General features: G+C 36.9%; 1 protein-coding gene and 1 long non-coding RNA gene across 3 annotated transcripts; one reads left to right on the forward strand and one right to left on the reverse strand.

Annotated features, from left to right (window-relative positions):
- Nucleotides 1-12: 12 nt before the first annotated feature.
- On the forward strand, nucleotides 13-21,929 carry LOC135606028 (uncharacterized). Of its 2 annotated transcripts, none has more exons than XM_065096738.1 (9): nucleotides 13-321; nucleotides 3,819-3,915; nucleotides 4,623-5,815; nucleotides 6,737-7,586; nucleotides 11,113-11,634; nucleotides 11,706-12,034; nucleotides 12,395-12,487; nucleotides 12,609-12,734; nucleotides 19,685-21,929. In XM_065096738.1, the coding sequence occupies exons 1-9, from the start codon at nucleotides 196-198 to the stop codon at nucleotides 21,461-21,463; spliced, it is 5,115 nt and encodes a 1,704-aa protein (XP_064952810.1). In that variant the 5' UTR covers nucleotides 13-195; the 3' UTR covers nucleotides 21,464-21,929. The 2 variants fall into 2 exon arrangements, with proteins under 2 accessions (XP_064952810.1, XP_064952809.1); XM_065096737.1 differs by having other exon boundaries at nucleotides 14-321; nucleotides 12,392-12,487.
- Nucleotides 14,402-15,095, reverse strand: LOC135606030 (uncharacterized). The gene is made up of 3 exons (XR_010484655.1): nucleotides 15,077-15,095; nucleotides 14,880-14,998; nucleotides 14,402-14,792 (listed from the first exon to the last, which is right to left on the reverse strand). It is a non-coding gene; the product is annotated as an uncharacterized LOC135606030 (long non-coding RNA).
- Nucleotides 21,930-23,405: the final 1,476 nt, after the last annotated feature.

Here is a 23,405-nt window from a genome sequence, read left to right on the forward strand (position 1 = left end):
AAATCGCTGGCAACTGAGAGGGCTCTCAGGTAAATTCGTAGGTACGTAAGGAGTGCGTGTCTTGATAATGCGGCGGAGAGCTCTTCGTCTCCTTCCTTTCGCTTGGTCGCTGGTGATCGCGTAACCACCGCACCCTCTCTCTCCTTCGATCGCCTCCCAGAATAATTAGGAAGGAGGAGCGAGCAAGAGACCGCCATGGTGGAGACCGGCAACTTCCCGCCCCCTAAACCCGCCGCCCCCGCGCCCGCGCCCTCACCCGCGAACCCTAGTTCCAAATCACCCAGCCGAGAGGATGGCGAACTCTCCTCCGGCGAAGACGCGGTAGGGTTTCATCTTTTCTTGTCGATTCTTCCTTGATTTCTCCGTGTGCCTCTACGTTTGTAGTGGGTTGAGTTAGCAGATAGTCGGTGTGATTTATATGACTCTCTGCTTCACTAGCTTTCGGATTCCTCCCTGAGGTTGCTTGTGCTGATTTCTATAGTTGGCGCTGGATATTTGGCAGATTTGTTGTCTTTACGGAGTGTGTTTTTGTAGTCCTATTGCTGTTTTCTGTTATTATTTGTGCCTGTGGCGGTGTGCTTGACCTTGTTAGTATAAATGGGTTTGTTTCTCTGGTGCGGGCAAGATTGGTGTCTTTTATGGGGAAATTTGATCTGGAATAGTGCTTAAAAGTTCTATATGTTTTAAGACTAGCTTGTAGTGAACAGAGATATGGGCTTAGTTGCAATTATTATTGATCTGATTAGGGAAAAACAAGCAGTGACGCTGCAATAACAATCATTTCTTCGTTCAAGTTAAGTATCCATGATTTCTTCTTCAACTGTTATGGATGCTAGTGTTTGGTTAAAGAACTAACAGCTGATGGCCGGGTTTCTGATCCTGTTTTTGTTTTTTGTGTTTAACTGATTTGAATTCATGTCTTATAATTTGGTTTGCTACTTGCCTTTGCTACTGTCATTGTGTATTTGAGAATCACCTATTTCTTTTAAAGATAGGAGTACACATTATTGTTGTACAGTTGGCTTAAAATTTTGATTATGGAGAAATTTCAGGGCTCTGTTCCACTATGAGGGCCCATAAGGACTTGGATGTTTTCTGTTGTATTGGGTAAAACCTTAAATATTGTTTCATACATCTTGAAGAGTCCCAGAAGATTTTTGTGTTGACCTTGAATAAATTGAAGAAAAGAAAAGTGGAGCTTACATCTGTATGTAATGATTGCTATATTGGGCAACCTGTGAGGTGGGATGGGGCTTGCTGAGTGTGGTTATGCTGTTTGATTGAAATTTGTGCAGGATGTGATAGAAAGTGATTCAATCTTAGACTTGTGTTTGTCATGGTCAGACTAGTACTGGTCTTGTATGTATAGATGTACCAACACACAATACACTATCGTGCCAGTCTACACTGACTAAATAGAAAGATGGAGAGAACAGGGGACAAAGAGGAGAAGCAGAAAACGAAAGGAAGGAGGAAGATGACGGTTGAAGGGGGAGAAAAATACAGAAGCATAGGTGTGAAGGAGAAGAGGACTGACATAGGGGAGGAAAATGCAGAAGAGGAGCCAAGGAGGAGAAGAGACGGAAGAGGAGACGAAAGAGGAAAAGTGAAAGCAGAGGAGATGGTTAATGGGAATGATGAGGCAAAGAAAGAAGCAGCATGACACAGTCGAGTGGTGGTGGTGAGCAGCAGACAGTGACAAGGAAATGAGAGACAATGGTGAGGTAGTGAGTGACGACAATGAAAGAGGTGGAGTGTCTAAAAAAGAAAAGGGAGAGAGAGGAATGTCGGAGAAGTAAAAGAAAAAAGGAGAAAAAAATAGCAAATTAAGAAAAGACACTGAACAAAATTGTCAAAAAAAAAAGAGATGGTGATACCAAGCGGTAAGCTTACCACCCAAGACCCCTGGTTTTAACCCTTGAAACCAAGCTGCACACTGGTGATAAGGATATCGAGCAGAAAGCCTGTTTTGAGTTCAATGATGCGATATCTCTTGATCCTATACTAGAACCTAACATACCAGTTGGTACAACCAGTGTAATTGGTTTTTAGGCAAATATGACCATAAGAAGTAGGTCCATGTAGGTCTTGGTGGAGTAAATTGTATGATATATCCGAGTTTGAGAAGAATGACTATCACCATAAAACTATTGGCCATGAAATTATCCTGGTGAGAAGGTTGTGAAGACAAAGAACTCCTATCTTACTTGATACCATTTAAGCTTTGTCTTATCTCTTTGTAGACATCAATTATCTTCCATTTGTCCTTATCCCTGCGATCATGAACAAGTCTTGTGGATCTATGCACACTATGACTTTCATTCTTTCCACCTCTTTATGTCTGCATGGTGGGAGTGTAAGACCCTCTACCCAGGTCATTATTATTGGTAGACACATTGTTATTCACATCACCATTATTTCTATGGATCTCACATATATGAGGGACGATATCTCTCGTCATCTGACTGTACTTGTTCATCGATTATGTTCAGCAGGTCAATCGACTATGATAAGACACCTTTTCCCTTGTGGCAATGGTCAATGACTAACTTTAATGAGCTCTGCCATAACTTATGGATCTACCTTCTTTTTGGAGAGAAAAACAAGATGATTTCTGAAGAATGTGCATTCAATTGCTTGGGATTATCCCAGATTTCAGAAAGAATAAGTTTGGAAAACGAAAATGAGAGTGTTTGGTGGAAAATGGAAAAAAATCGGTAGGTCTGTACCAGACCTGTGCTAGGCACGTTACAGGCAGTAATTATGGTTCGACTGGCTAGGTACATGAGCCTATGTAAACTAGGCGGCGAGCCCATACTAGACATGGACTGGGCAATACGATGGTATAGGCTTTTTACCAGACAGGTTTTTTTTTATTGGCAGCCTTCTTAAGTTTTTTTGAAGTACATTCGGTTGTATTGAGTATTAGGTACACCAATATGAACTGGTATGATACTAGTCCGAGTCCTCGTCGGTATAATACCATACATGAAATTCTGAACTTTAGATACAATAATTGTCATTGGTATCAAAATTGATGCAGATTAAAAAATATGCAAGACAACTTTTCAAAATATGATTCTAAACTTGATAAAAAATAACGATGAAAGGTACATTTGAAAATAACATTAAACGAAAATCCAACTAGATGACTCTTGAATAGCGTTTCTGAGGTGAGACACTGATGGTTGGTGGTCCAACTGCAGGCCAATCCATAACGTACCACTATATGCTAATGTAATGTGTTTTAAAACCCTGTAAAATAAGTAACTTATTAACTTCATGGATAGAGAGATTTGCTTTTTGGATGTTATATGTTGGTTAAATGTACCAGTTTGTAAAATCACATATTGAGAAAAAACTCAGAAAAGAACCATCACATATAAATTTATAGTGTTGCAACATCATGAGAGAGAACAGTCAAGGTGGCTGTGTCGACGTATTTAAGTGTGATCGCATTGTAGGTGATTGGTCATAAACAGCGGGAACTGACGTAATGGTGCACAAATTGTTAAATGATGGGAAGATCCCCATAAATGGTCAAGAAGTGTAAAAGCCTTTTGGTGCTTTCTTTTATTCACTTCGTGATCTTTAACTAAACATTGCTTAATTATTTCTTGGAATCTTTTTGATTTGTCCTTTACAATACCTCATATCATTAAAAATAATATTAGTTGATGATAATTATCCATAGATAAGCATAAAATTTGCCTTTCTATGCTTTTTTTTGTTCATTTGACTATCTTCTCTAAACTATGGGATGGGATTTGCAATTTTGTTGTATTGTTGATACTTCTCCTTCTATTGCTTTATACTAGGAATTGACTACTTCAACTGCTGTGTTTGCAAATAAAGCACTATCTGAGCCAATTCTTGTCTCTACGAGAAACAGGCTTGTTAGAAATCTTCAGACAGGTAAGTACCTAACTATGTTTTATTCTCACTGTCTTTTGTGACATGTTATAAGCATAAACTCTTATATGATAATGAAAATCACTATTGGAAGTTCCAGTTTCCATTTTCGAATGGCACACTTTTATTCAGTGTCTCGTATTTATGCTTTAGGACATTTATCCATGATTGCAATCTTGGTTGCTCTGGCTAGATGATTTCATAAAAATACATAATATGGCAACTCTGGGTAATGGATATCCAATGAAATGAAATTATATGTGTTTTTCATAATCATGTAGTTATTTTTCCTAGTGGATGGTACACAAGCTTTATCCTAACTAATTCAATAGGTTGGTTTATGACTCTGAATTTTGGAACTTTTTGTCAACTTCTCGATTCATGCCAGCTGGCACGTATATTGGCCACACATGACCTGCATGCCTTTATTCTAACAAAACTTAAGATCTTGTTATTTTCTGCATTGTATTGATTATAGCATATGTACTCATATAAAGTTACGACCAACTTGCATATTCTTTAAAAACAGCATATCTTTGAGTTTTCTTAGGGGTCATTTCATGCAGTGAAATTCGATTTCGTTTTCACATATGGAAAAACTTACATAGCATTACTTGTATAATAGACTGCCTTTGCATGTGTAGGAATTCGGAATTTGATTTTTGAGGATCTTACATCTTTGTTGTTACTGTTCTTTGGCTACTTTCCAGGTAATAGTTCAAGTATAGCCAATACAAAGTTCCATACTTCAACCAAAAGATATTATGATAAGACATTTAGGACAAAGCAGGTGCCATTCAAATTGAACAAGAACCGTGCACTCTCTTGGCACAAGAAAATATCTGATGATAACCTTGTGATAAGCTTTTCGGATGATGACAGTGGAACTGACTCTGAAAATTCAAAACCTGAAGCAACAACAGAAAAGAAAGATAATGCAGTTAGATCAGTTAAGTGTAAGATGCCACTTACATTATCACGGAGACAGCATGAAATACTGCATCAGTCAACACAATTTGGAACAAGACTGAAGTCAAACAAAGGCGTTGCAGGCCGTGTCCCCTTTTCATCGACTGGAAAAAACAATGGATCCAACTTTGGGCCTCCAAGGACCTCTTCATCTGAGAAGGTTGAGCACATTCAGAAGCAAATTACTGCTTTGAAGTCTTCAATAAGCCAGGTACATGGTCAAATTCGAGATACCGTCTTAGCTGATAGTGCTGTAGAAAGTTTGCGCCATCAAATTGCTTTAAGAGAAAATGAACTTAATGTTCAAATGAAGTCACTTGCTCAAACCAAAGACAGAGTTACTGGTTCTTATAATGATCACCTTGAACAGCTGAACCAGAAGTTAGACAACCAGGTTGCTGATATTGATGGAACTGCAGCTGCTAATGCAAAAGGACTAGCCCTTAACATTCGACCAACCAAACGCTTGAAGCTTGATGAACACTTGGAAAGAATTCAAGGCTCTGATGGTCTACTACTAATGCAAGAACATTCTACCAAATCTATGGCAGAATCCCATCAGCAACTCATGGGAGAAAGTAGTTATCTTGAAGTGAACAGTGTACTTGGGTATGATGGAAGTGAAAAAGGGAAAAGGTTGTCCATAATAAATCAAGAAATCAACAAGAGTCATCGTGATGTCAATGAAAATGTCCTGGGATCATCTAAAGTTAAGCACGCTGGACTGGAAGATAATGAGATGCTGTTGCCTTCTTTTGTTACTGACTCTACTTTGTATGCTGACCCCGAGATGAACTCTAAGCAAGAAGTTAACAGCAAGATCACTGGTGATGCATCCTGCAGCTATCTTAAGTCTGACAAAGGGCCTGAACTGTTGGCCTCATCATTGTTAGATCAAAGCTTATATTTGGCTCAAACGGGACCTGCTCTTGAGGTTGGATCTTTTTCTTATATTTCGACAGATTTAATATGGTATATGTGTATTTTTCTTGATCTTTTTGTTTATATGTACTCTTTTGTTTGGGGAAACCAGAAAAGAATTGCCTACTCTAGTTCAGGGTCTGTTGGTGCATAACAAGAATATTTTGTATTGTGGCAATTTTAGATCTGTTGGATTCTTAGAGGGATCAACCTTAATAATATTTGGAGATAACATTTGATTAACAATTTTAGTTGGAAGTACTAGCACAAAACAAGAGGTAGTTTTCTGCATGGGACCTGAGCTGTTGACTTTTGCATTCTTAGATCTCCATGTTACTTTGTCTTGAGGTGGATCAACAAATTTAATATAGTGTATGTGTATTTCTCTTAATCTTTTTGTTTATTGTACTCTTTTGTTTGGGGAAACCAGAAAAGAATCTCTTCCTAGTTCAGGGTTGGTAATGAATAATGACAAGATTTTTGTATTGTGGTAACTCCAGATCTGCCAGATTCTTGGAGGGATCAACCTTAATAATATTTTGAAGATAACATTTGATTTGATTTTTTTAGTTGGAATACTAGTACAAAACAAGAGGTAATTTCTTTCTGTTCTGTGATTCTGAACCATAAAATTCTGTGGATTTTCTGCATGATTTTGTTTGGGCATGTTATGCAAATAGCTACTATTACCAATAGTTTGGGTAGATGGTTGGATGATGTCCTTTCTGTTTGTTGATTAGTAGGATCGAAATAATGTGGTGATAGGGATTATCTTATTCATCAAACATGATTTGTTAAATGACTAGTTAACATTGATTCCTCCTTCAGAAGCTACTTGTATCATCAAACTTTCCTCTCGAGAAGTTCTCAGTTGATGCCCTACAGAACAATTTGCGTGATGCTGAATATTAATTTTGTTATTTCTTTGGGTCAGGGTGGCATCTCAGAGTGGGGGACCATGAATTTGGAATCTTTATTAGAGATGGAGGAGCTGCAAGACAAGGAGTTGGAAGAGGCACAAGAGCTCAGACGGCAGTGTGAGCTTGAAGAAAGGCATGCGCTTAAAGCTTATCGGAAGGCACAAAGAGCTTTGATTAAAGCTAATGAGAGATGTGTCATTCTACATAGGAACAGAGAAATTATAACTGCTAAGCTTCAAACATTAATGCTGGAGTCATCCAACTCTATATGGCCTTCCAATAAGCAAGCTCATGGGGAAAGTATGCTGTTTTCCAGATTGGGATATAGTATACCAACTAAAGGTCAGACATCAGAGCATTTAGGTGACAAATTAAATCATAATTTCTCAGATGGAGCTCCTCTTGATGCATCTTATAAACAGATAGACAGACATGGCTCTTGTGCTAACCAGTTTTCCGAACCTGATGATAGTACTTCAGAACAGAGAGACAAAAGTGCTGCTAATGGTCTTGGTAGTCCATTTCAAAATCTGTCTACAGATGATGATGAAGAAAATCTAGCTTTGGATAACAGATATGTTGAGTCAAATTTGGCATGCCTTATAGATGTTGGAAATCATGTAGAAGAAACTTCTGTTGTTGATGTCAATAAAGATGGAGATTCTCAGGACTATGACCTTGAAGCTGCCTTGAGGTCCAAATTGGTCGCACGGTTTGGTATGAGAACATCATGTAAGAGTGCTGACATTAGCAATATTGAATGCCAAGTTGATCGAGCAATTAACAGCAAAGTTGAGAAATCTTGTACTTCTTTTGACCAACAACTACAGGAGCAGAAGAAAACTTGTGTGTCTAATCCTGAAGGTATTTCATTTATATTTATCAATGACTTTCTTTAAATTGTTAGCTTGATCAAATGACTTTTGAGGGATCAATTTTTTTTTAATGTTTTATATTTTTTTTTCTATTTGTCAGTATTCACTTTCCAACAATTTACTTTTGTGGTTATGTGTTTGTGAAGGGATGACATTTCCTTGAGCTGCCATTTAGCTCTACGGAACTCATTCACCCTGCAAAGCTTGAGAGCTTCGTTTACTCTAGGTATAGAGGCAAGGAACTCAGAGTAGGTTATCATGAAGGCCAACCTCTTGTTGTTCAACTAAGGTTGTCCAAAGAGTTAGAGTTATGGGGTTGTTTCATCCTTGGGATCACAAAGGAATGATATTTTAGCTAGAAATGCTTTGGCAGAAGGTCCTTGATTAACATACTGTTTGTCTAGAGAAGGGATCATTGTGAGGGTGAGGGGAATAGTCTAAAATGGGCTCTTCATTTTTTTTTAATCTATTTGAATAGTTAATTTCCATTGTTTCTAATTAGCAAAACTCGATTAAGGAGCCATGTGTTATAGGTTCATGTCATATGCGATAAATTTTTAAATACTGGTCATGCTGACCTCTTTCGCTCAGTATTTCCTGAGAAAAAATGAATCTACTAGTACTAACCTATATGGTCCAATATTAGTTCTTGGTCAGACTGGCAAATACCAGTCCTTGAAACCTTGATTTGCTATGCTACTTATCCGCTACACCGATGTTGACACAATGTGACAAGGGTGCTGGCCTTGGATATCAGTTAGACTCAACCAAAATCGTCCAAAAATCGATTGGACTTCATCTGGCTTGATCGATTTGGGACACTCAAACAAGGAATGTTGATAATCATTTGTGAAATTAAATAAAAGTTTCATCGACTGTGGAGCAAGTATACTGGTCGATATGGACCATCAACCAGCATTTACTAGTTTGACAGAGGACCGGTATGGCCATATGGTCTTGTAAGGGTAGGTTGGTATTACTTTTTTTTATTAATTTTTTTGGTTGACATTGGAGCGGGATGGGTCAGGTGTCCATCCATTATGCTTGTACTGTACTGATTATTTACATTACTAAAACTGGTATTGGACCGAGATTTAAAACCTCAATGTGGAGCCTTAGGCTTAACCTAGAACATTCCATAAATGACCTCTGAAATTAATTTCACTTTTCCTTGATCTCAATATCTTAATATGGTCATACCAGTCCATTCTTTCGTCTTAATATGTTTACTAGTTTTTCATCTTTTACTAGTTTACTAGTTTTGTGACGATTATTTACTAGTTTTGAACCTAGAGCATTTGCTAGTTTTTCATCTTAATATGTTTTGTGCCGGTTATTACTTGACTTCCATTCTTTCTCTTCCTTCTTGTAGGAGAGTATGTTTTCGATACATCTATCTTATATTAAAAAAATAATGCATTATATTTTTTGGCATGGTATCTGTATTCTTTTAAAATTTTACCATTTGGTTGTCTTTACCAAATTGAAGGCTAATCAAGAATTTTACAGAACCTTTAGTTTGGAAGTAATTTTTCCTCATTTTCTACCATTTTTGAGCAGCTTAATCCTAAACTAGCCAGCATAAATTGGAGTGGAAGATGCCAATTGAGGCTATAAGCCTATAATAATGGTTTTCCTCTCTCTCTCTCTCTCTCTCTCTCTCTCTCTCTCTCTCTCTCTTCTGTTCTTTCACTAGAAGCATTCCTTGGACACTTTTCCTCTCCAAAGGTCACCAGAGAATAAGAGGACTGTGCTTACAGCATGCAATAGTCGATCTGCCAGCCAACATATGCTTCATACAATGCACCAACATATTTATGATTCTTGAACCTTCAAATTCATGGCTTTTATTATTGACTTGTGATTTTTTTATACGTTGATCCTAATTCAGTTTTGAGGCATTTTGTCCTTTTCTCCTTGTATCTAGTGTGGTTTCTGAGGGTGGATCTTGGTACACGATAAGGTTGTTCTGAGTCATGGAAGCAGTCTCACTATATTTTAAACAGTAAGATTAGTAAGACTATATAGATTGACCCTTCCTACCCCTGCATTGTTAGGAGACGAGTATGCTCTTTTATTTACTGTGGTTTTTGCTTGAATTTTGTGCTAGGTCCTTCATCAACTGATATCCAGGTTCATTTAATCTGTTCTTTTTCATCTCACTGGAGTTAGTGTTGACCAAGGAGTGACAAACCAAGTAAAGTGGGGCCCAACTTCGAGTGGTCCACATGCGATACTAGGCCTACCGGGTTTAACACCTAGTTCTTTACTGCTTTTTAAACCATAATAACCCAGTCCTCACCCCCTCATCCACCACTCCCCCCCTCTCTCTCTTTTCTTCTTGCACCATCTAGGCCCCACCCTGTCCGGTACTCCTCTCCTTCATCTACTTCTTCTTTGCTGCTCCCTCCCCTCTTCTTCACCTTCACCTCCTCTTTTTTTCCCCAAAAAGATACTTTAATTAATTTAGAAACCAAGTGAAACCTAAGCTCTGCTTATCAGAGCTAAAAAAACAAAGACAAAAAGGGAAGCCAATTTGACCTCCAAAAAGCTCAAGTCTGGTTACATTTCACAGCATTGGCTAACCAAAGTCATAGTGGTTAGCTTCTCTAAATACCTCCTTCTCTTATTATCCTTTTCTTCCTCTCTTCCTCTTCTTCTTTTCCTCCTCCCTCTCCCTCCTACTTGGCCCCCACCTCTCGTGGCACTATAGTGGATGCCAGTGTACCATGTGCTGGTATGTTGCCACGAACCAGATTTGCACCGGTCCGGTTATGGACTGGCATAGGTACAATACCTGAAATATAGAACCTTGATGTTGACATCCTTAATGTGTTTCTTTTGAAAAAGAAGCCTCTTGACAATTAATTACAAAAACCAATTTTATCTATATATGGTTTGTGGTGTACTCTATGAATTACAGATTTGATTCTGGTCTTGTGCTGTAATTGTTAAACTTATTGTTCAATAAGTCCTTTTTTTTTTCCTATTCGCTGATGAATTGTTGAGGACATGGTGACTTGTTCTTGCTATATAATTTGCATTAAATTAAATTGTTCTTCCTCTGTTCCTGCCTTATTTAGGCATGTGATGACATTTTCAATTGCTATTGCCACTTCTTGTCTCTATATGGTTGATGTCAACGTCATATTTTGTCTCTAAGACTCTAACTTAGTGGATGTTGTATGATTATGGATATTATGTCCTGGTGAATACTAAGAGAAAAGAGCTCTTAAAGCTAAAGTAATGCTTGAAAGGAATATAATTGGATGGGAACCATGTAATTGTCAAACATTTGATTAGTGATGGGTGTATGACACAAACATGTATGCTACTTAGGAGTACACCTAACCAGAAAAGAGTCATTCCCTTCTGGTCTTATGTGTTGGTATTAACCTAACAGTCAGAAGATTTGGGTTGTTCCCTTTTTGAACTTTAAATGATTTCTGTAGGACCACTTCTTTTTTAGTTATTGCTTACTTAAGTATAATACTGTTATCCTGGAATTTGTGCAGGCATTTCTGAGGTTGGAGGAAGCATGAACTTGGGATCTGTTGAGCATTGTGGCCAGTCTCAACAATGTATGTTTTCCTTGAAGAGTGAAGCTCATAGGAATGACGATCCTGCAGAAAGCAGTAGCTTTTTAAATGAAACATGCTTGTCAGTTTCCAAACCTATTTTGTCAGTACCTTCTTCAATTCTGCATAATGTGTTGCCACTTTTGAAGTTAAAAATCCCTGCTTGTCATAGTGAGGTCTCAATCACCAAAGAAAAAGGTTCCCTAATGGACCAGTCCCATGAAGTTACAGCTTGTTTGCCAGATGCTATTGATGATTACACACAAAGGAGTGCCAGAAATCCAGTAATATGTGAAATGAGTTACAGCTTGTGTGATCCTTCAATTGATCCTTTTTGGCCCTTTTGTTTGTTTGAGCTCCGGGGGAAATGCAATAATGATGAGTGCCCATGGCAACATGTCAAACAATGCACGAAGAGAAAACTAAAGCAAGATGGATTTTTAGTTACCTATAACACAGGTGCGTATCTTGTAGTCTAACATTTACCCTGGTGAATAGTATTATTACCTCACCACAATCTTCTGATGCAGATGTTCATTGTCATGCTTTGACTGCTGAAATTTCTCATAGTGCCTTAGAATCTGTTCATGATCTCTACAAACATTTTGTGCCTATACCTGCTTATTATATTGGTTCAACTCTTATAAAAGTGGACTCACACTTATATCACTCGGTGCTGGCTCGTAGCATCTGGCAGTATTGGCAAAGGGGGTTTTCTGCATCCTTTCCTTTACCTTTTTCTATACAAAGAATTCTTCCTCAAGATGCACCATTCTTACAAACTAGTGATGATACCGTTGCAGATTATGATAGTTGGAGTAGGCATTCTTGGTATCTTCAATGCCAGGATGGTAAGATGGTAGGTCCAATGAACTTCATAGTCTGAAATTCTTCATTAATGTTTGAGTTTCTGAAAAACGTAGTAGATTTGGTCAATCACTATAATTTCTCTAAATTAATGTCTACAATTTCTGATGGGGTCTTGTTATTTAATGTGGCTTTGGGAGATTGTAATTTTTTGAATTTTAATATCTATAGCCAGTCGTTTGTCATACTTGGTGAGATTATGGAGTCTTAATAATAGTACGGTAGCTATGCAAAGCATTTGTGAAGTGATCATTTGGCTTTCTTGACCAAGTATTTGTCACTTCCTTAAGAATTGATATAACTGTCCTCAAGTGTTGCTTTTCTCTGATTCGTGGTCTTACTTCTGTAGAAGAAATTCATACAAGGGTTACCAGATTCTGAGCAATCCCTGGAGTTGGCACTTGATCTGTTCTGTGGGAAGTTCTACAAACCAGAGAGGAAGAAGGTGATATCGTTTACTATTCTCTTTCGAATTGATGATTAGAACATAAGATGTTTTCTGTTTAGGTATTTCCAGAAAGATTTGGTTGTGAACATTTCATGCCTGTGTAAATTGCTTCTTGCAGGCTCTTTCAGTATTATCACGAGCAATTGAGGCTGATCCCAATTCTATATGTCTTTGGGTTGTTTATTTGCATATTTTCTACAGAAAGGAGAAGAGCATTGGGAAGGATGACATGTTTTTCCATGCGGTATTACCAGTAGAATGTTTTTCTGTTAAGATCTACTGTTCAGTTCTTGATACAGCTGGGTTTTATTTTCTCTTTTTGTTTCTGTTTTGTTTCATGTGATCTTTGCTATTTTCTAAGGTACTCTTTTCAATTTTAGGTGATACAAGTGAAATGCAACCTATGATAGAGAAAGAAAGATTTGCATATGGTTTTTATTGACTTGGAGAAAATTTATGATAGAGTTCTTAGAGATTTTTTATAGTGGGTTTTAAAAAAGAAAGGTGTATCCACTAATTATATTGATGTTATTGAATATATGTATAATAATAGATGAACTTACTTGTTACTTACATGATAGACCTCCCTAATGTTTGTTATTTGCTAATGATATTGTCTTAGTTGATGAGAGCCTAAGTGAAATTAATTATAAACTTAAGCTATGGAGGCAAACATTAGAAACTAAAAGTTTTAAATTAAGTAGGACTAAGACTGAATATATAAAATATAATTTTAGTAATTCTAGAAATAGACAAGAGAATATAGCTAAATTTGATGGACAAGAAATCCCATTAAATAAAAGCTTTAGGAATCTTGGACCAATTATTTAATAAGATGAAGATGTCGATGAAAATATTATTTAAAGTAAAAACAAGATGGTTAAAGTAGTGCAGGGCATTAGAAGTCTTGTGTGATCATTGAATACCTTTAAGATTAAAAGAAAAAATTTATAAAACAGTTGTGAGACCAATAATGCTTTATGGATTTGAGTATTGGATAGTTAAGAAAAAACATATACAAAAAGTTTGTGTTGTTGGGATAAGAATGCTGAGATGGACGTGTGAAGTTACTTAGAAAGATAAGAAAAGAAATATTTTTATTCGTGAACAGCTAGGTATCGCTTCGATAAAGGATAAAATGAAAGAAAATTATTTAAGATGGTATGAGCATATATTGAGATGAAATAATTAATGTTAGTAGTACGAGAAGAGGTAGAGGAAGACTTAAAAAAACTTTAATAGAAACTATAAATAAAGATTTAAGTACTCTGAATTTAACTAAGCATATGATTTTTTACGGATCTCAATGACAGTATAAGATTCATGTAGCCAACCCCAAACAATTATGATTTACGGCTTTGTTGTTGTTATGAAATTACCGCAAACATGTTGGTATTACATAGACAATATCTTATTTTGATATGTCTACATTAAATTTAGTTCCTGCTCTGTCTTTAACAATCATGTGTCAACATATAGAAGAACAGAAAAATACAGGTTTAAATCTGTTATTATAAAATCCTGGACCAATTTGTTTCATGTGATCCTTGCTATTTTCCATGAGGTACTCTGTTGAATTTTAGGCAGTACAAAAGAAACACCAGTGATTTAAAAAGCGCTAGGCGCCAAAAGGCGCCAAGATCCAAAAACGCCCGAGGCGCTAGGCGCTCGCCCGAGCGAAACGAGGCGCTAAAATATAAAAATATATAATATAATTAATAAATATAATTATTTAAATTTTTAAATAAAAATATGCTATTAAATTAAGAAAATCTAAGATACAAAATCACAATGTCACATTAACAAAAAGTTTCAAAATTCAAAACATTAAAATTTTACATCAAAGTCATTCATCATAATCAATATTATCGTCATTTTCACATAAATCATCTTCATTGATTTCATCTTCTTCCTCTTGTTCTTCGATTCCGTCCTCTTCGTCAAGATATGTTTCATTCTTTGTGTCTTCAACAATAGCAGGAGCCGAGCTTGATGCTTTTGCACTCATTTTTCTCTTTGACATCTGTCTTGTATATGTTTGTAATTCTCCAACACCTGAAGCTCTTGCCACATCTCCCCACGTCAATCTATCATCTTCAAATACAAGCTCGTCTTCAGCATCTTGCAAGTTAGCACCCATTTCTCCTACTAACCACTCATTTGAATCATCAATATCTTGCAATGAGATTGAATCAAATCTATTTTTCAAATCATGACGAGTCTTCAAAGCTTGATTATACTTTATGTAAACAAGATCGTGCAATCGTTGATGTTCTAACCGATTTCTTCTCTTCGAGTGAATCTGTCATGTCATATAATTTAAAAATATATTAATACATATATCTAAATAAATAAATAAATTAAAATAAAAATATTTAGTAATACTTACATGCTCAAAGACACTCCAGTTTCGCTCACAACCCGAAGCACTACATGTCAAACTAAGTACTTTGATAGCAAATTTCTGTAAGTTCGGGGTGGAATTTCCAAATAGACTCCACCATTCAGCTGCAAAATTTATGTTATTATTAGTAATAACATAGTAACATAATATATATGAAATTAATCATATCAAATTATTAATACCTGGAGAGGTAGTTGTCCTGAATCGAACGGCAATTGGAATTCCAAAAAGACCTTCAGCATTTTTATATAAAGATAATTCATGAATAATCTTATCTTGAACCTCAATGCTGGGAACTAATCTTGCAACACACTGATATAACCCACCCAAAACTTCTGCATCAAATCCAACAGATTTAATCTTATAAAAGAATTCAGGGTTCAAATAATATCCTGCTGCATGTAAGGGACGATGAAGTTGACAATTCCATCTTTCGTCAATGATTGTAAAAATTTTCTCATATTTTTCTTCATTTTCATTAAAAGATCTTTTAATCGTCTCCTTTGCTCTATCCATAGCCTCATAAATATATCCCATTGCAGGCTTATTTTCATTATCCACCAACCGAAGGACTCGAACAAGAGGGCCCATTACCTTTAATATATAAACTACATGGTTCCAAAAGGATGGCATTAAGATGATATCAGCAGCCCTCTTGCCTTTTGCTTCTTTTGCCCATTTACTTGTCACCCATTTCTCAGAGGTAAACATATTTCTCAGAGTATGTTTTTGACGATGCACGCTCTGTAATGTCAAGAATGAAGTAGCAAATCGGGTAACACCATGTCTCACTAATTCTTTATTCCCTGTAAATTCTCTCATCATATTCAAAGCCCCAATGTGATTATAAAGAAATCCAACTACAAAAATTGCCCTTTCTAAGGTTTTCTTGATTTCTAAGATCTTTCCAATATCTTCCAACATTAAATCAATACAATGTGCTGCACATGGAGTCCAATACAAGTGTTGTCTTTTTGATTCAAGCAATTTACCTGAGACAAATAATAACAAAAATGATAAGACTTAAGAGTTTAACACACTTAATTGAAGATAAAATAATTAACAAAATCAAAAGATGAATATTACCAGCTAAAACATAGTTGCTTCCATTGTCGGTTATGATTTGAACGATATTTTGTTCTCCAATTTCTTCCACGAATTTGTCAAGTAAATCATATATCTTGTCTCCAGATTTTACAAAAGATGAAGCATCTATTGACTTTACAAACATAGTCCCTAAAGAACAATTAACCATAAAATTAATTATACTCCTGCGCCTCCTGTCAGTCCAAACATCTGACATAATAGAGCAACCATGAGTTGCCCATGATTCTTTATGACCCTTTAGTAAGTCATTTGTATAATTCAACTCTTTTTGCAGCAATGGAATTCGCATCTCATAATAACTTGGAGGTTTTAATCCTGCACCATATCTTCCAATAGCTTCAATCATATCCTTAAAACTGTCTAAACGAGTTGTACTAAGGGGAAGACCAGCTTGATAGAAGAAGCGAGCAATGTGCTGAATTGTTCTTCCTCTTATTTCTTTATCGCAAGCATCACTTATATTTGTTTGTCTCAATTTTGAGCCTCCTGCTTGCCCTTGTTGTTTCTGGGATCCTTGAAGCATATATAGATCCATCGGTCCTTTTCTACCTTTCTTAGTACTCATAACTTCTTTTCCCTTTTTGTCGTATACTCTTTTTTCACTTGGGTTAATACTCGCAGAATAATCTTCTTCTTCTTCCCTGAGATGTTCAACATTGTCTTCTGGTAAATTCCCATAAGATTCATTCTTTTGTGTCTTCTTTTCATTCATATAATTCAGCAACTCTTCTTTTACCTCGGGTGGACATTTTTTGTAAGCTGCTGCATTCTTGAAATTTCCTACTATATGTTGTTTTGCACGAAAAATACCACCTCTGGTAGTCTTATCGCAGAATATGCAAGTCACTGCATTAGGATCTTTCGGATCCTTCAAATAATTATACTTCCATGCAGGATCTTTTTTTGATACCATTGGAGACTCTATTGAGTTGCTCTCTACACTTGCCATTTTTGTTGGAACCTAACAATAATTTCAAATAAATAAAAATTAATAACATTAAAATCAAAATAATATATTAATAATCTATTAACAGAAAATTAATCATTTCAAAATTCAATATTAAGAGTATACTGAGTTGGAGAAACGAGGAAGCAGCTCGAGCGGCAGCGGCGGCGAGCGGCGGCAGCGGTGGCGGCAGCAGCGGCGAGCGGCGAGCGGCGGCGGCGGCAGCAGCAGCAGCGGCGGCAGCGGGAAAGAGAAAGGGAGCGGAAGGCGCGAGCAGCGGGAAGGCTCGCAGGAGGCGAGAGGGCTCGCGGGAGGCGCGAGTAGCGGGAAGGCTCGCGGGAGGCGCGAGCAGCGACAACGGCAGCGAGCGACGAGATCGCGATCGGGATCGGGATCAGGATCAGGATCGAGAGCGGCAGCGGCAGCAGGTTAGTGTTGGGTTAGGGTTAGGGTTAGGGTTGGGGTTATATCGGTTTAGTTGGTTCGATTGAACCAACTAACAACCGAACTAGGACCGAACCAGACCTAAAATTCTGGTTCGGTCGCCTTGGTTTACCCAGGCGCTCGCCCGAAGCGCCCAGCGCCTGGGCTCGGGCGAGCGCCCAGGCGGCGCCTGTTTGAAGCGCGCCGCCTGGGACATTAGCGAGGCGCTCGGGCCTCGCCTCGCCTCGCCCGAGCGCCCGAGCGCCTTTTGCAATCACTGAGAAACACATCCTTTTATCTCAAACAAGTTAGTATTACATAGACAATACCGAATTTTGAAATGTCTGCGTTAAATTTAGATCCCATTCTGTTATCTTTAACAATCATGTGCCACCCTATAGAAGAGCAGAAAATATAGATTTAAATCTGTTATTATAAAATCCTGGACCAACTTGACTTGGCGATTCAAATAAGAGTCAATTTGACCTAAGCTGGATCTATGATCGTTTACACTTTGCACCATCAAGCTTGGATTGTTTTCAGCTGATTACATGATCCGTGCTAATTTTGTCCAGGCAGAATAAGATAATATATAGAACTGATTTGCTGATCAATATTCATGTTTCAGCTGATTACTTGATCTGGCTACATGATATGGCATCACAAGATTGGTTAGATCAATGTATTAAAGCTTTATTCAGACTTAAATTAAAAATATCAAGTAAAGACCTGCTAATTAACTCGGGAAAAAAAAGTTATAAATAATTACATAAATTACTAACCATGTACCACTCTGGTGTGAATATGATCTGCATCTATGTATAGCCATGTGCTATATGTATGTCCATGTACTTACACATACATTAACCATACATATATGTGTAAGCATCCGGTCTTATGACTCATCTTTGACACAGAGATTGGATACATTCCAGAATTAGTATCGTTTAGGTTATATCATGTCCAAAGAAGTTGTACTGATTTCTAGAGTATAATTAAATTGACCAATCAATTACTTGTACTGATTTTGAGTTTGATTAGTAATTTTTAGCTTTTCTCTGTGTATTCTTTATCATGTCATGAAATTAGCATAAAGAATATTGGTAATTCTTGATTGATTAGTGACTTATGATTGATTAAGATCTAATTAGTGATATTTAAGAATAATTAGTGTAGATTGATGTATTGACTTCTTGCACGATTTACAAGCTTATTTTACCATATTTAATAGATAATTAGATGTTTATTGATGCATGTTTAGCACCAAATTTAGTTTATATACTAATACTTCAGGATAAAAAAAATGAAATATGTTTTTTTAATTTGGCTGATTTTTCAGCCTTTTTTTATTTACTGGTACCTACCAATGCACCAACACATGGCACACTGGTTCGGACTTATACGTACTGGTCCAAGCAGGAATGAAATGGTTGGTCGACATGATACAACAAACCATGGTATTAATGTTGATGTTGATTGGTCACTCACATAGGCTCATCATATTTCAAAATAATGTTCACAATACTATAGGAGCCTATTGTAGGGCCATCACATAATCTAGGTAGACAACAACGGACTTGGTAATATTTAATCACATGATATTTGCAATTTATGGGGAAAAAAAAAAGTGTTCTAACTCATTAATTGTTTTGACAATTCTCAAACATGCTAGTTAGTTTGATGTAGATTGAAAAATATGTCATGACTTCTCACAAGTCTTAGTGCATCACATTAAGAGAATGAAAAACCAGGGCTTAAGGCCTTAAGCAATGAATGGTTTTAAGTGGTCCGCATCCTGTTCACTGGTTGGACCGGTAGATACCAGCCAAACCACACTGAACTGGGCAAAATTAAGAACCCTGTGTGTGTAGAAAATTTTAATATTTTCTTTCAACATTTTGTACTGAAAAAGTTAGTTACATTAGTTTTGTGTATAAGGTTATTAGCTTGTTTCAAAGCATATAATATATGAAATGTGTTTCTTTCATCTTATTTATATATTTTTTAAAGGAAAATTTATGTGTACATTGACCCTCCCTAACCCTGCATGGGTTAGGGTTATACGGATACCTCTTTCTTGTGTCTTCTGTCGGAAAACTGCATGTTTTTTCCTGGAAAGTTTCTTGCCGTATCGTGACGTTGGCCTTATTCACTTCTTGCTGGTTACAAGCACACATGAAATATGCACATGACTAGAAGCATTCCCTTTCCCACAGTTTTACTGATAATGCTCGATACATAGTTCGAATTTCTTGCTCATCGATATTGAATTGCAAACTTGTGGATACAAAAGATATTCATATTTTTCTTTCAGGTGCAACACAATGGTTGTTCTCATGAGCTTTGGCTGATGTACATTAACAGTAGGGTGAAAGTTAATGATCGGTTGGATGCATATAACGATGCTTTGAGCATGCTTTGCCAAAAGAAATTGATATGTGACAAGGAACAGAAATACAGAAGCGCCTGTGTCTTGGACATTTTCTTGCAGATGGTTGATTGTTTTTGTATGTGTGGTAGTGTAGAGAAGGCTGTTAGGAGAATTTATCAACTTTCATCTGCATCTGATTCTGAGCAGTCTGGTGACACAGTGCTTGCAGAAATTCTTTCGTGTTTGACATATCCTGATCAATGCATATTTTGGATTTGTTGTATATATTTAGTAATGTATAAGAAACTTCCACAAGAAATTATACAGCATTTTGAGGTGGAGAAAGATCTTCCCTTCAGTATTGACTGGCCTTTCGTGCAGCTAACAACTGATGAAACAGACCGGGTAGGAGAACTTATGAAATTTGCTCTACAAAGAGTTGCTCTTGATGTTGATGAAAACCATCAGAAAAGAGACACAACTGCTCTCAGATCTTTGCACTTCTTAGCAGTTAGTCATGTTAGGTTTGTAACAGCACTTAATGGTTTTCATCGATCAGCTGAATTATTAGTCAAATACATGGAGTTGTACCCAACCTGCGTTGAACTTGTTCTTTTATCAGTACGGTTACAAGAAAATGGTAAGACTGATGTATTTTGGAGAGGGTTTGAGGACATACTATGTAATTGGCCTAAAGAAGTTCCAGGTTTTCAGTGTCTTTGGAATCAGTATATAGAACATGAATTAGTAAAAGGAACTGATTGTGCAGAAAAGTTAATTGACCAGTGGTTTCAGCAATTTGGCGAACTCATTGATCCTCAGTGTAGAAATTTAGAGGGTAAGGATGCTGATTTTTGTAGGTCATCCGAACAGCCATTACTTGTAGAGTCTGCAGGTAGCGATCATACTAACTCAGATGATAAAATGTTTGGGCTGATAAATCTCTCTCTTCACAGGATGTTTAAGAATGATGTTAGAGGAGCTTGTAATGCAGTTGATGAAGCCCTAAAGTTGGCTTCTCCCAAATATTATCGACACTGTTTAAGGGAACATGCAGCGCTATTTCTGTTGAAAGGGTTGAAATCTCCCCATAACATTCATGGTCAAGTTATATTAGATCTTTTAAACATTTATTTTGGTGATACATGTATTTTACCTAGATTGGAACTGTTGTCCAGACGGTATTATCAAAGCATTAAGAAGTCCAGGATAAGGCAACTGATTGATGAGATCATTGGATCAGTTCCTGCAGATTTTTCTCTACTAAATTCTGTGCTTGAAGCATGTTATGGCCCAACATTTCTTCCGGAAAAGATTGATCCCAAGGATCTTGTTGATTTTGTTGAATCATTAATGGAATTTACACCAGCAAACTACCGGTTAGCCTTGTCGGTATACAAATTCATTGCTAGAAACTACAGTGACTCTGGTGTTGCCTCTGATGGCATTGTGTTCTGGGGAAGCTGCCTTTTAGTTAATTCAATCTTTCAGTCGGCCCCTGTGGCACCAGAAAGTGTATGGCTGGAAGCAGCTGCTCTTTTGAGAAATTCAGAAGTACAGGGAATTGCTGAAAGGTTCTATCAGCAGGCTTTGTCAGTCTATCCTTTCTCTGTTAAGCTCTGGAAATCCTACCTGGATCTCTCCAAAATGACTGAAAATGAAGATGTTGTTACAGAAGCTGCAAGAGAAAGAGGTCTTGAACTCAACACTACTCCAGATTAGTTTTACCATCTGAGTTTTGTTGCACTAACCTGGCAGTTTTTGGTATTTGCACTTAAATTCATTGGCGTGGGCTCACTTGACCGCTTTTTGGTTCAGACTTAATTGGATTCTTTTTTTTTTTTCCCGTTTTATTGTATAAGCAACAAGCTCCATAGATTACCCAGACCATACTCATCTCGTAGAGGAAGTTCAAATTATTAATATGAAGGAAGTCAATCAAATCGCTTCCATGAAAGAGGGGAACTAGGACGACAAAGTTTTTTTTTCTTTTTTTCTTTTTGTTTTAAAGTTCACTTAGATATCCTGAAGAAGGAAAAGTTTGTTTTTGATAATCTGACTCTTGCCATATATGTAATAAGAAATAGTGTAAGCTAACTGTGAGAGAGTTGTCACCAAAGTCTTTTGATAGTCTTGCAATGTATTCCCTGGGGCACATATGTTTTGGTTTGAAGGAAATTTTTGTGCATGTACAGCGTTTACTGCTGAGGCATGTATTCCCTGGTGTTGTTTTAAGTTGGAAACACCCGTTGGGAATTCTACTGTCTTATTTTGGCCATGGTTCTTACACTTCATTTGATTTTGATTTAGTTTGCCTGCGTCCTCTGAAATATGCAGCAATACCTCAGCGGTTGTCGTTTGGAAGGCGTGGTTGCTGCCAGGTATGATGTTCTCTTTGGAGAATCAAACTTTTCACAGTTGATGCCATCAGGAAAAGAGAAAAATTACAATAACATATTCGATTTCACCGTCTTTTCTTTGATTGGATTACACTATCTAGTTTCATCTAACTGCATCAGTTGACTTTTGTAAATCATGACACTAAAGATTTTGTATACATGTATTATGGCATAAAAATATATGAAAGTACTTCAAAGCAACATGTACTAATACTGTTCCGACCTTTTGTCTACATCAGTTGACTTTTGTAAATCATGACACTAAAGATTTTGTATACATGTATTATGGCATAAAAATATATGAAAGTACTTCAAAGCAACATGTACTAATACTGTTTCGACCTTTTGTCTACATAACCAAATTCAGGAGTATGTCGGATGTAGATCCGTAGTCGATTAGCATCTCGATCCATAGTCACCTACCGTCTTTAATTCTTGACATGCTACTACACTTAAAACAGGTTCCAGTGACCATTCTGTTTTTGTAACGTCAAGACTCTAGAAGCTATATCGATGCAGCAAGGTTAAATGACTTCACTCACTCGCGTTAACTTATCGTTATTAAAGTCTCGACCAAGTAGTGACATGAAGTAAGACATCTTTTGTGTGGACATCCTATAGTTTGTTCAGCAGCAAGATAAAACAATCTAAATGAATGATAATTTTTATTTTTTTTAAATGATGCAAAAAAATGCAAAAAAAATTCTAATGAGACAAAGATCCCGAAAGGATAAGTTTTGATTTTTCAAAAGAAAAATCATATGCAACGCATCGTGAGATTAACTCCATAAGGTCCAACGGATCGAACAAATAACAAGGAATCATCACATGATCTTACAACAAGTGTTACGTCAGCGAACGTATCGTGAGATTAAGTGGGGGAACAACCCAAAGTAACATCAAAAGAATACACAGTTATAATCAATGTAGAGATCAAACTCAACGGAGGAATAAAAACTTAAGTAGATCTTGATGAAGTGCCCAAGTCGAATTAAGGAAGTCGACGTAGAAGACGATACATGGAGTGGATGTACGAAACTTCTCTTAGACATAAGTAAAAAACATAAACTCTTGTAAAGATAAGAGTGAGATCATATCGTTCCATGGGTCCCTCGTTATGATGGAGCGAACTCATCTAGCATTACACCAAAATCTCTACGAGCTTCAAGGCACATGTATCTTATTTAAGCGAAGCATTTAATAGAGAGACTATGACAACTCAACTTATGAAAGTAAAGTTGTAGTCAGAAGACCTTGACATGAGG

Source organism: Musa acuminata, chromosome BXJ2-2 (genome assembly GCF_036884655.1).
Source record: "Musa acuminata AAA Group cultivar baxijiao chromosome BXJ2-2, Cavendish_Baxijiao_AAA, whole genome shotgun sequence".
Classification (NCBI taxonomy): domain Eukaryota; kingdom Viridiplantae; phylum Streptophyta; class Magnoliopsida; order Zingiberales; family Musaceae; genus Musa; species Musa acuminata.

Bases quoted from the DNA above. Each gene is read 5' to 3' on its own strand.
- LOC135606028 (XM_065096737.1), top strand. From the start codon at position 196: ATGGTGGAGACCGGCAACTTCCCGCCCCCTAAACCCGCCGCCCCCGCG. The intron at 3,916-4,622 runs GTAAGTACCTAA...GCTACTTTCCAG, and splicing joins TGTTAGAAATCTTCAGACAG to GTAATAGTTCAAGTATAGCC. The intron at 12,035-12,391 runs GTAGGTCCAATG...TTACTTCTGTAG, and splicing joins AATGCCAGGATGGTAAGATG to AAGAAATTCATACAAGGGTT.